This window comes from Corticium candelabrum, chromosome 8 (genome assembly GCF_963422355.1).
Source record: "Corticium candelabrum chromosome 8, ooCorCand1.1, whole genome shotgun sequence".
In the NCBI taxonomy this organism is placed as follows: domain Eukaryota; kingdom Metazoa; phylum Porifera; class Homoscleromorpha; order Homosclerophorida; family Plakinidae; genus Corticium; species Corticium candelabrum.
The window spans coordinates 1,769,181-1,781,998 of NC_085092.1; the positions used below are offsets into that span (position 1 = coordinate 1,769,181).

Genomic DNA, 12,818 nt, shown 5'->3' on the forward strand with positions numbered 1-12,818 from the left:
AAGTTGCCACCACAATTTCCTTGTTGTTAGACACAAACATGTACATATGTTAGTTGTAGAAAGTTGAAGAAATTGTGCAGGGTCACGCTTGGACATGCACACTTGAAAATGGTGCACTTTTTTAAACATTCAGTAACTGCGAGGACTTAGATGCTCTAATATTTGCACTGAAGGCAACGCTGACTGAAGTGTCTCTATAGCCTGAATTGGAACGATCAAGACGTTGCAGTGTGAGGTTGCGGTAGACTGTGACTCTGGTAGCTAAGTTCTATGCTTTTTAGATGTAGTTCTCGGAATTTTTCTTGTAAAACCTCAAACTGAGGTTGCTACACTGCAGTTTCGGTAAAATTCGACAAGTACCCTCGCACTTTGAGCCAGATCTGAGTTCTTTATGCTCTGCACGTGACCAGAAAGCACATGTTACGTTTCCGAATGTTGCATCTGCCGTAGTCACGTCTTTCTCTCAGAGTAACCAAGCGCACTCAGTTCACAGTGAGCACCAAGATTTTGTATTGTTTAAAGCTTACAAAACTGCTGTGCCCATCAATCGACACCTAAATAGCCTGGTTTGCAGTAGTTTTGTCTATTGACCTTTGTGCATGTTTATTTGAAAATTTGTGCGAGTGGAGGCAGGTTTGATTGGCAAGAATTGGCGTCGTCCCAAGAGAACTCTGGAAGACAACCACACCTTCACTGTCTAACTAGATTGGATCGGCATGTGTGAGCAATATTCAGCGGAGCTGCAAATGGCCATTTTGGAGATATGCTTTTACACACACACACACACACACACACACACACACACACACACACACACACACACACACACACACACACACACACACACGGCTCTCCTTTAGGTAGATGTTGCATCAAGATTCAGCAGGAATAACAGAACGGAAGATAAAATATGGCTAATATCTGTCTCAGTCGGGAGTTACTATACTATGCACACCCTCAATTTTCTAACATTTTGGTTATTAGAATCAGCAGCAGAAGACTGTACAGACGACATATTGGAGAAATCATGATTTCAGTGGCAGAAACATTGAAGCTAACTTTAGAAACTGCTGGAGGAAGGAGGTGTCTGGTGCTGTACAGTTATGCATTTCTAGAGATTTAGTAGTAGGTGATCCAGACAAACATAGAAATTAGTATGATAGATACATCTGTTTTACTTATCTGCTTTTGTCTTTATGTTGTTACTAGGTTTTAGTTATATTTGATTTGTGCCTCTTACATGCATGTGATTTCTTTGGTGCAGACTCACTTTCCAAGAAGTCTTACAGTTCGTGGTTGAAACATCATGGAGATCATCTACCATTGAAGTTGTCTTCAAAAGACACGGCAAAGGAGAAGAGTTCTGTGAAGCAATTACTCACAAAGTTGGAGGACACTCTCAACAAGCATGAGAAGTCACTAGATAACAAAGAAGTGGAAGGAGATGAACTGGATAATACTGAAAACTCTGACGATGAAGAAAATGTTGACACTACAGAACTACCCACTGATCCACCTACTCCAAGTCCACTTGAGAAACTGCGTGCACTTAGGGAAAAGACACAAGTTCTAAATGATGTTAGAACGAATCTGTTTGATGCAGAATGGTCAAGTGTGCAAAACAACATCAAAGAAGAACAATCGAAGAACTTCAGTGTTTTGACTTATGGTAATGCTTTTTCTGCCTCTTTAGACACTTGTCTGTCTCTTTAGACACTTGTCTGTCTGTCTGTCTGTCTATCTGTCTGTCTGTCTGTCTGCCGGTCAGTCTGTTTTTCTATCTGTTTGTGTGTCTGTTTGTCTGTTTATGCCTGTCTGTCAAGGTGTTTGTTAGTTTGTCTGTTTGCTTCTTGGTTTATTTTTGTCTTCTGTTTGTCAGTTGGCGTGTCTTTTGTCTGTTTGTTTTCTTTGATGCCTACTTTTGACCATTGTACCAGCCTTTTTATTGATGTCTAGGTGGTCAGCAGCAGACATTGCTTGGTACCAAAATTGCAAGAATGTACCCAAACACTTCTGTTGTGACCATTCTTCCTGCAATGTATCAATCGGTTTTCAAGTCTCACTTGTTAGCTTGTTTGCTTGCAATTGGTGTTATTATAGTAAATAATAATTGTTGTTTTAGGTCAATGATAGAGAGCTTGAGTCTGTCAAATGTTTTATCTTTTTCACAAGATCTTACACCAGAAATGGTTATATCACTTCATTCGATGCCAGACTTATTTCGCTTTCAGGTTGTGTACCTATTTTGTGGCTGCAGTGGTTGTTGCCAATGTTTATCAAGTGTGTGTACAGTTTCTTGGTGTTGAAGTTTTCCAACCTCTTGTACAACTTGGACCAGGTTTTGTCCATCATTTGGGAAGAGTTCTCACTCTTGCTAGAACAACTTTTCTTGAGATTCCTTCTCCTTCACAGCTGGCTACTGGAATTGCTTTATTGCGAGGACAGAGTGAGGCAGACTTGGGCATTTTCAGGGTATTGTTGGTTACGATTGTTTGGGTTCTTGGCTAATTAAACTGTTTGATAGGGGTTTGTTCTTGGTGCTCTAAAGTCGGCGGGAGTGACTGACAGCTCAGTATCTGTAATTAAAGGGAGGGATATGAGTGAACGCTCCATGAATGGATTAAAATTACTGAATATCACCATACTGCAGATGTCCAGGAAGGTATGTGGAAATTGTTTGTTGATAGAAGTAACTTAAGCAATCTGAGCATCAGCCAAGCGCCCTATTGTAAACATGTTGACCTTTTGCTGGGACACTATGCTGTTGCCAGCATCAAGATGCTGATGTCAACTGGAAATAGATAGTATTATTCTACCGATCAGCTGCCGTGTTTACTCACGTGGTCTAGTTCAAATTTAGATAAGGAAGCTCTTACTGATGTTGTGAGAGACTTCCTTGCTTCTGGCAGATCGGCTATGCTTGTTACAAAGATTGCATGCAGAACATGTGGAGAGAGATGACTGCAAGATTGCAGACTGTTTTCCAGAATTAGTGCAAATAAGGGCAAGGAACTTTGTAATGCAGGATTGCAGTTGCAGTAGCAATATTTGCTTTATGTGTATTAAAGGAGAACTCTCACCAAATACTAAAACTTGTTGAAAGAATGATACAAGGCCTGGTATCTTCCTGCAGGAAACCTACGGTCCAGACAGCCACAGAAGCAGAGAATCGGCAATGAGTTGTTCAGACGATTCCCCGTGTGTACACAAAGTCTTACTTTCTCGAAGTAACTACTTTAGGTTTAACCATACCAAGTGCTCTTAACGCACCCAAAATTCAGCGAGACATGATCTATGACCTAATCTAAGAAGGGTCTCCTTCTGAGGTTGTATTGCCACAGTCGATACCTGCATGATAACTTTGGGGTCCCAGTTTGCTTTAGTCAATAAATCACAACTTGACACTATATGTCTCATAATCCTTACCTTGAAATGTGCACAGATATCGGTCTTCCTTGCTAACCAACAATCAGAGGTACGCATATGCCACATACGGGTACTAAACACGCCCACGCGGGTAATTTCAATGCTTTATTTCTTCGTTACGGTAAACTTCTGCAGTAAACGGTTGCAAAGGGTTGTATCATGAAGTGACATCTTTCATCTGAGAGATAGTTGATTTTGGTGAGAGTTCTTCTTTAAGAACTGCAATCTTACATGGTCAACAGTCGTCTCAGATGGTAGAATGTTGACAATTGTACTTGTGCTTGGGTTCTGTAAATCAGTAAGTTTCAGCCTCAAGTGATGCTGAGCTGATGCTTGTCCTGTGCGGGTGACTGTAAGTCAGCCCTGTCAGTGCATGTTTATTCACAGGCACTACTTCTGCTTTGACATAAGACAAGTAATACAAGGACAGCTAATTGCTACATGTCCATGTTTACTTCAGATGGTATTGCAAGGTTCTCGCTAGAGATTTTTGGGAGTGTGGCGGGATGGGCAGGTCCATGTCTAAGTTGGGCATGCACACTTAAGCCGATCTTAAGTGAGGTATATTTACGTCGTAGCTATTGTGTGTAACATGCATTCAAGTGCCCTGGCAAGGAAATCAACTTGGGCCGCCACTCAGCCCTTCTTAGCGATGTTCATAGGTTGCGAATGCACAAGTTTCATGGACGAAACTACAGAAAGTCTGTCTAGTCAGGCGTTGATTGACATGCACAGACCAATGTTGTTGATTCGCAAGAAGCCATGACTAGTCTAGAGTAGATTCTAGATGCTACACTTCTCGGACATTGTCACAAGAAGTGTGCTTTCCGTGTCATGGGAAGAGCATCCGGGACTATCAATGGCAGCGCATCCGGGACTGCAATTACCACAAGTAGGTACAGAGCTAGGCTACTATCCCATGTTCTTTTGTAACAGTCTGGATTTGTGGCTAATGTCACATTTACTAAGTAATATCATATTGTGTCTCAGTACTGTAGTATGGAATTCTCATACATTCCCTAGCTGTCAAACTTTGGACTGCTATCTACCGTTTCTGAGCGTTGCGCACGCCTACTGGAGCGTGGCACAGCGCCACACTGCCACGTTGTAGCGAGAACCCTGGTATTGGTCGTGAGGTTAGGTTGAATAAGCCACATTTAGTGTAGATAGTTTATTTTCCAGAACTGATTAGAGCACAGGGAAGGGAAGTATTGTGGCTATTTTTCTAGCAATGGCTGTATTGTTGCCGAGCATAGCGAGGCTTCTAATCCAGGTGGCACAACAGAAAGGGGCATGGTCCTATATGGCAATCCATCTAAGTCTTGGTGTGTGTGTGTGTGTGTGTGTGTGTGTGTGTGTGTGTGTGTGTGTGTGTGTGTGTGTGTGTGTGTGTGTACACGAACCTCAAGTTTCTCCACCCCACGACCACGTTTCATTATAAGACCTACTTCAAAAAGTCATCTTCGTGTCCGACTACGTATCAGTCTGGAACGATTCTTGCAAGTGACCAAATGGCGACGAAAAAGCCTTGCAAAGATCCGTTGCTCCATCCTTTTGTATTGTAGCTAGGGATTGTGTGTACTTGACAACCAAGAAACACCTTCAGGAGCTGAATGCCACCTACAATCAAACTATTCACATGTCCTGTACTTTATTAGAAGTTTGCATGTTTACGGTAATTTCTATGACAGGGTTTCAACAAATACGTGTACTGTCTAGCTAGGGCGCAGCGTTTCAGTAGACGGTCAGAAAACTCCATTGCGATGGGTTACTTACCAATGCAAGGTGCCTACGTATACTGTAAAACTAGTAATAACCTGGATTGTTGAATAATATCGTAACTGCAATAAGAAATGGCTAGTTGGTCAAGGCTATAGGACTGTCAAGATCTTCCTATATAGGATGCCAGTGTTTCCCCAGATCTTTTATCAGGACGGACACCCATTTGGATTTTGAGGGTGTGGTCCTAACGTATTTACCAACAATGTGAGAAAATTTCTGGATCTCAGTACTTTACGTGAGTATGAACATTGTGTCTATTTGTATGTGTACAGAACGCTCATGAAGAGATGGAAAGAACGTTAAATAGAAATAGGTAAGTAGGTGTACGCGCATATATATATACGGGATACCTGCAATGGTGGCGTCCTTTTGTTAGGCTCCGTTTTGTGACGGTCTTCTCTGTTTCAGAGTGCCTTTGGTCGTTCCATTTTGGCTTCGTTTGTTGGTTTCCAGTACATTGACAGGAATTCAGGTGCGTTTTACGTGTGACTTGCGGTTTGTCCAGACTGCACATTTCAACGGTCGCCGCCATTTGAATTTTTACCTCGAGTTGATCGTTTTCCTGCCGTTCTCCCATCTCATACTCCTTCATTATCTTCGTCTGTTGGTTTCCTGGCATCAATATCCGTGAATTTCGCGTTTTCCGTCGAATTCTACTTGCTTTTCACCAGATCTGTACTATCTGCATTGTGACGTCACAATCACCCCACCAAGCCATCGACGATCGCGAGCGTTTGACTTTGGATTCTTTCTTTGCGCTCAACGTTTGGTTTCTGTCGTCACGTTTGACATTGGATTCTTTCTTTGAGCTCAACGTTTGGTTTTTGTCGTCACCCAAGACTTGCTGCTGCTGTTGCATTCAACATTTTCTTTCGTTGGCCTCTGTGCACAGTTTGAGGTGAATCATGTCTGAGTCTGGTTCTGGTTGCGTAGAGAGTGATACCGAAGAAGATGATCCCCCTGACGGTAGGCGTTCTACTCAAAGTCCTAATTCATGTTGTCCTTTATGTTCTCTGGTGACAAGAGACACAGTTTCGCTGTTTCAACACATAAATGCAAACCACATTTGCTACAGAAATTTCCCGGATGTTCAGTTCTTAGAATTCCACAACCGTCGCTTATGTTCAGAATGTGGCTTTGCTTATGGTAATCGTTTCTCATTTTGCCGACGTTCTCTAGGTCCTGGTCGTGGTAGATGTCGTGGTTTGATGACCCATCCAAGTGCATCATCCTGGTTGAGTCAGTGTGAATCCACAGCTGTTAACGGTGATATTGGAATTCAGAATTCACCGGAGGTAGCTCCAACATCAGCTTCAAGGATTACTTCTTCATCAGTGCCTGTATCCTCATCTTCTAATTTGGTGCTCGAGGGTATTAAAGCAGCTTCTATGATGTCCTATCCAGCTGTTGGTGACATGGAATTGTCTGTTTTCAATTCACTGATGAACGAAATTGTCACCACACCTGTTCAGACAGTTACTCATGTCCCAAAATCAGTTAGACCACTTCTAAGTGTGGTTTTAGCTAAAGAATTACGGTGTGCTTGTGAGGGTGGCCTGTGGGGCTTTGCTCGCCTCTTCATGCTGGCCAAAGCTACCCTTCGCTGTCCTCCTCGTGGTGGGAGAAAGAAAAGGTACGTTGTAAAGGAAATTTTGTATTCTCGCCTTCAACGTTGGTTGGATGGAGATATTCTATCACTGTGGCTGGATGTCAAGGCTGAAACTAACCCTTGCCATGTTTCATTGAATTCCTCAAATACCGCTACCACAAATACTCGAAGATCATTGAGATTGGCTTCAGAAGGTCGATACAGTGATGCACTTCAGGCTTTGGGTTCACGAGGTTGTGCCTCTCATGACAGCAGTGAAGCTTTAGAAGAGTTGGCAAATCGACATCCAGTTCACGATCTTCCTGCTTGGCTAGAGGAAGTCCCACCTTCACTAGTTGTGGACTCTCAGGAGGTTATTTCTGCATTGGAAGCATTTCCCAATGGCTCAAGTCCCGGTTATTCTCATCTTCGAGCACAACACTTAATTGATGCTATACGAGGTTGCAATGTTCCAGAAGCGCAGTCCTGTTTAGAAAACCTAACACGATTGATGTGTCTCTTGTTGTCTGGAAAACTTGATCGCAACATTTCTCCCTTCCTGTCTGGTGCCCCTTTGACTGCTCTCCAAAAGAAGGCTGGCGGCATTCGGCCCATTGCTGTTGGGGAAGTGTTGCGTCGTTTGGCTAGCCGTCTTTGCTGTTCTGCTATAAAACCTCGCTTACCGGACGTCTTCTTACCATATGGTCAGGTAGGTGTTGGAATACGAGGAGGTTTAGAGGCAAGTGTTCATTCTCTAAGGTCATACATTGAAGAGAACAGTGCTAGACATGACCTGTGCTGTTTCAAACTGGACATGAAGAATGCGTTCAATGAATGCCATCGCAATTCATTCCTGAAGAGACTTGGCAGTGAATTTCCTGAATTGGTAGCTTGGGTACAGTGGTGCTATCACTGTGCTGCTGAGTTGCGCTTTGGCTATCATCACCTTACATCTACAGCAGGAGTCCAACAAGGCGATCCATTGGGACCACTGCTGTTCTCCTTAGTCGTCCTAGAACTAATGGATGAAGTTGGAGAAGTGCCTGGCTTAGACCTAAATTTGTGGTACCTTGACGATGGTACTTTTGCTGGCACACGGAAATCTGTCTCAAAGTTAATAAACTTCATCATAGAGAAAGGTCCTTCCCTGGGCCTTCATGTCAATTTATCAAAGTGTGAAGTGTTTTGGCCTTCAGGAGATCGAACACATCCAGAATTTCCACCAGAAGTACACCGGTTGTCAGATGGAATGGAATTGCTTGGTTCTCCTGTGTTTGGTTCATCTGATTTCTTCACTAATTGTTTCAAGAAGCGAGTCGATCAAGTAGCAAATACCCAATCTCATCTCTCTGATCTTGAAAATCCACAAGTGGAACTTCAGTTGTTGAGAAGTTGCCTGTCCATATGTAAAATCAACCATTTGCTACGATCTGTGAGACCTGGGGTTGCTACGAGCACATTGTCTATTTTCGATGAAGGGTTACGCCGATCTCTCGGCCGGATCACAAGATCTTCAATTTCTGACTTTGCATGGTCACAAGCAGTATTGCCAATTGGAAAAGGAGGTATGGGTATCCGGGAGGCCTTATCTACTTCACCTTCCGCTTTTCTTGGCAGCTGTAACTCAAATCGAAAGTTAGTTAATTGCCTACTGAAACGTAACCATCCTTCTCTTCTAAATTTGATCAAACCCTTGCCTGGAGAAGACGAAGCACGAGGAATCGTACATAACCTACTTTCAAGAAAGGATTCACCTTCATTAGATTTGGTGACAGCTACACAACATCAGATTCAAATTCAACTAGATGACATTTCATTTTCCAACCTACTCAATTCAGTGAGTCTCAGAGATAGGGCTCGCTTGAAGACATTATCATCTCCTCATACTGGTGCATGGTTGCGGGCAACTCCAAACCGTAACTTAGGCCTCACCATGTCACCCCATGAGTTTGTTGTAGCAGCAAGATACTGGTTGGGTCTACCTGTGTTTCCGTTCCCACCAAACAGCATCAGATGTATATGTGGTCATCCACTTGACCCATATGGAGATCATCTTGTTGGGTGTGGTCATGGTCCACATCGTCTGAATCGACATAATGCTTTATGTGAGTCTATTTGGCAATCACTCCTCATTGATTCCAAACAAGTTGTGAAAGAACAGAGAAGCTCGGGTCAATCCAAATGCCGCCCAGGTGATGTCTTCCATCCGAATTTCTTGAATGGACGGCCTGGATATTTTGACATCACTGTAAGAAACACGTTGCAACCATCTTACATTGCTCGAGTTGCTGAAACATCAGGAGTTGTTGCAGAAGCAGCAGAAATGGGCAAGGATGATCGTCACCATGCAAGAGTATCTTTGACTGGTGGTACATTTTATCCGTTGGTAGTTGAAACACTTGGCCTTTGGTCACCAGACAGTCTAGAGACTTTGAAGTCTATATCCTCAAAAGTATGTGCTGTGTTAGCTGTTCCCTTCTGGAAGGCTTTAAAGAATTTGCTAGAGCAGCTTTCTGTTAGATTATGGATTTATAACGCTAGAATGATATCTAGCCGCATACTTGCGGAAGTAGCTGAAGTCCTTAGTTGGGACTTCCCTGTATGTGAGTAGGTGTGTAAGAAATAAATAAATATATATATAAAAAAAAAAAAAATATATATATATATGTATGTATATATGTATATATATATATATATATATATATATATATATATATATATATATATATATATATATATATATATATATATATATATGTATATATGTATATATGTATATGTGTATATATATACACATATACGTATATATGTATATGTGTGTATATATATATATATATATATATATATATATATATATATATATATATATATATATATGACTTGCATGCACTGATAGCACTTGATGTGCAAGGGTGTAGCATGGCATGGGCTAGACCAAGGTATAGCCCCATCATTTGTAGGCATGGTTTTAAAATTTGTGAACTCTTGATACGTTATGCTTGAAAATGCATTTTCGTTAAATTTTGGAATACCTAGGCTTCACGTGTTTGTCACACGTCCATGTAATATGAATTTGAATATAGTGAATTGTAATGTAAGTTAAAATTATTGATCAATTAACATAGTATATGGACTAGATATTGGCTGGCTAAACATAAGTGCATGGTCAACCTAGCTACTGATAGCAAGTATTATGCAAAGTTGCATGTACTGGTTTGCCTCGATCGTCTTATTATTCTTTTGTAGCAGACGTGCATACAGTAGTCAGTCTTATAGGACAGAGTAGACATGTTTTAACTAGGCATTTGCACACGTGCAAGAATGTAGCTAACAGACTAGTATGTACACTGTGGGTCTGGGTATGCATGTATGGATATATGTAGTGTGTCGATACGTACAAACACAGTAGCAGATCCAGGGTGGTGCCTGGGGTGCCTTTATATAGGAGAGCTGTCTGTCTATGTGTCTGTCTGTTTGTATGCATGGCCACCCATATCTCCGCCGTCCCACGTCCGTTCTCTGCTGAATTTGGCCCGCAAACGCCAAAAGTGAAGCTGTCATCTTCCAGACTTCTCTCGCGATGACGCGATCTCCTGCCGATGGAACCTGCCTCCGCTCGTACGTGAATATCTCCGGAATGCATGTCGGATCCCCACCAAATTTATACTGCTTGTTCCTGACATTGGACAGTCTGCACTGAACATGTTGTTTATTGCGAGCGACGTCTAAACGGGCAAGATATTTTGCGTATATCCGGGTCTTGAAAAGAACGCCTGCCCTTTTGTTTGGCGTGTAGGTGAATCGAATTTCTACCACGTTCATTAGACCTGTTCTCCACAAAACCAGCAATGTCTTTGAAGTGACGACACTGAACGGGACAGTCGAAATGGCGATAGTCAAATGAGTCATGACTTGGTATATTTATGGGGAACGGATTGTCCGGGTGAGTACGTAACTGCTTGTGACTTCATTTTTCCTGACTGGATTCGTGTCGAACAGATACCGAGGTTTGATACATCTTTTTCCCACAACAGCAGCAACATCTTTGAAGTAATGCGACGTCCAACAGGACTATCGAAATGGCTTTAACGGGATATTAACTAACAATCAATAATCTCAGAATGGGAACAGGGCTGTCAAAATGGCTTCAACGGGATATTAAAGAGTAACTGCAATGGAAAAATCAAAAATTCATGTATATTGGAAATTGATAGTTCTAGTTGCATACATGACAGGAATAATAGTTTTAGATTTTTGAGTTAAGTCTTTGCTGAGATATAGCAGGTCAAAGTTGCTTCCGATTCTTCAAGTTCCAGTAACTCGTTATAACGTGGGTGGTGTAGTGGACATCACAAAGGGGAGACCTCCACGCTAGCGTGTATTGTAAACAAAGGAATCTGTGGCGAAACAATGGTTTGGTGTTGTGTGGCTGCAGGATGCACCAATTCGCATAAGTCATACACAATCGTCTTTCGATTTCCGAAGATCCCCAAGAAAGAGTGGGAATCGCAAGTAAGGAGGACAATTGCAGAGACGTTTGTTGTCTAGGCGACTACTACTGAGCGACTACTGAGTACGATGCATCCTACTGAGTGGACAGGAGTCTGTAGTAGCCACTTTTAGTCTGATTGCTTTGAGATACATACAGCCAGGTCTATTCAAGGACTTGGTCTGGGTTGTAGAAGAGCGATATTGAGGCCACCATTTTCCATCTACCTGCCTCCACAATTCAAGGTTGCAGCACTCTGGAACCTTCGCAGAAGAACAGGAGAGCCGTATTTGAGAAGCGGGAAGGTAAGGAAGACTCTTGTACAGGACTAAAAGTACTGCAAATGGCTAGGAGAGGTCAGACTCTTGATGAATATATACAGACTGGCGTCTCTAGGTGCTTGATCATCATGTGTAGTGAATGCAGTCGTATGCATTACAGTATACTGTGCAGTGAAGTCAAACCTTGTGTCAACATGAAATCAACATACGAACTTCAACTCTTTTTGTTCTCTTTCTCATAGCGCTATAGTTTTGCATGAACTCACTAGTAGTGTGCCGCTATTGTCGCTAGTATTTGACATTATTATCACGTCATTATTTGAGACAACTTCAAATACATTTTGACAGCACACGCACTCCACACAAGTATGTATCCATCATCTCACAACGACTGCAGCTGCACCTGTGATGGTTGTTTACTTACCTGGATGTGCATCGATTACGTTTGCTACTCCTAACTTCTACTTGTGATGGTGACAGGCTATCAGGTAGCCTGCCCTTTTCCTCGTCTGCTTTCAAGACAGCAGCGATCTCAAAGCTTCAGAGACACTGTGACTGAGCTCGAACCTGTGTGGTCTAATCACTCTAATGGCTCCCAGCAAATCTTCTTCATCCTGCAATTCATGCGATGATGGAAAGTTATCATCACATAAAAACCTCCATAGGGCTCTTCAGAAAAATAACTGTTGCTGCCATCACCTCTACCCTAGCAGCGTTGCCTTTAATATGAAGATGTAGTCATTTCTACAGACTGCTGACTTTACACAGACACACACGTGTCTCCCCTATGTGACGTCACACTACACCACGCTCGTTATAACGCGTCACAGGAACATGAGGAACCGGAAGCAACTTTGACCCGCCATATCTCAGTGAAGACTTAAAAGGAACATTTCGGCCACATGCGCTAGTAAATTGCACCCAGCATACACTTTTGACTGTTGGTTACCAACAATCAAATTGAAACATTTGATGCATTTGCAGAACGAGATATGCTTACGTACGCTTTTAACTGATTAAATGATATAGTCTATCGGACACGTTTGTAACTTTTTCGATCGGGCTCCAACTTCTCAAATATCTACTGTAGATTGCAGTTTGCAAAGCGTGCTGTTTGGTTCAGTAGCTGAAACACTTATGCACAACTTAAGCATGGTTCACAATATTGACGCCGACGTCGACAATAGAAATGAATCCTATTCCAGCATCGACGTTGAGGCAGTTTCTTTGAAGTTTGACGCTCAAGTGAGTG

General features: G+C 42.3%; 2 protein-coding genes across 2 annotated transcripts in view; both read left to right on the forward strand.

Annotated features, from left to right (window-relative positions):
• The window catches only part of LOC134183667 (uncharacterized), a 38,885-nt gene extending 30,280 nt beyond the window's left edge, over positions 1 to 8,605 (forward strand). The window contains exons 14-22 of the mRNA XM_062651254.1: positions 1,265 to 1,669; positions 1,957 to 2,065; positions 2,123 to 2,231; positions 2,293 to 2,472; positions 2,525 to 2,662; positions 5,481 to 5,521; positions 5,617 to 5,729; positions 6,142 to 8,431; positions 8,602 to 8,605. Coding sequence (XP_062507238.1) covers positions 1,265 to 1,669; positions 1,957 to 2,065; positions 2,123 to 2,231; positions 2,293 to 2,472; positions 2,525 to 2,662; positions 5,481 to 5,521; positions 5,617 to 5,729; positions 6,142 to 8,431; positions 8,602 to 8,605 — 3,389 coding nt within the window. The remainder of the gene's footprint in view (positions 1 to 1,264; positions 1,670 to 1,956; positions 2,066 to 2,122; positions 2,232 to 2,292; positions 2,473 to 2,524; positions 2,663 to 5,480; positions 5,522 to 5,616; positions 5,730 to 6,141; positions 8,432 to 8,601) is intronic.
• Positions 8,392 to 9,431, forward strand: LOC134183239 (uncharacterized). Its single transcript, XM_062650729.1, has one exon. The coding sequence runs from the start codon at positions 8,730 to 8,732 to the stop codon at positions 9,405 to 9,407; it is 678 nt and encodes a 225-aa protein (XP_062506713.1). The 5' UTR covers positions 8,392 to 8,729; the 3' UTR covers positions 9,408 to 9,431.
• Positions 9,432 to 12,818: the final 3,387 nt, after the last annotated feature.

Bases quoted from the DNA above. Each gene is read 5' to 3' on its own strand.
- LOC134183239 (XM_062650729.1), top strand. From the start codon at position 8,730: ATGTCACCCCATGAGTTTGTTGTAGCAGCAAGATACTGGTTGGGTCTA.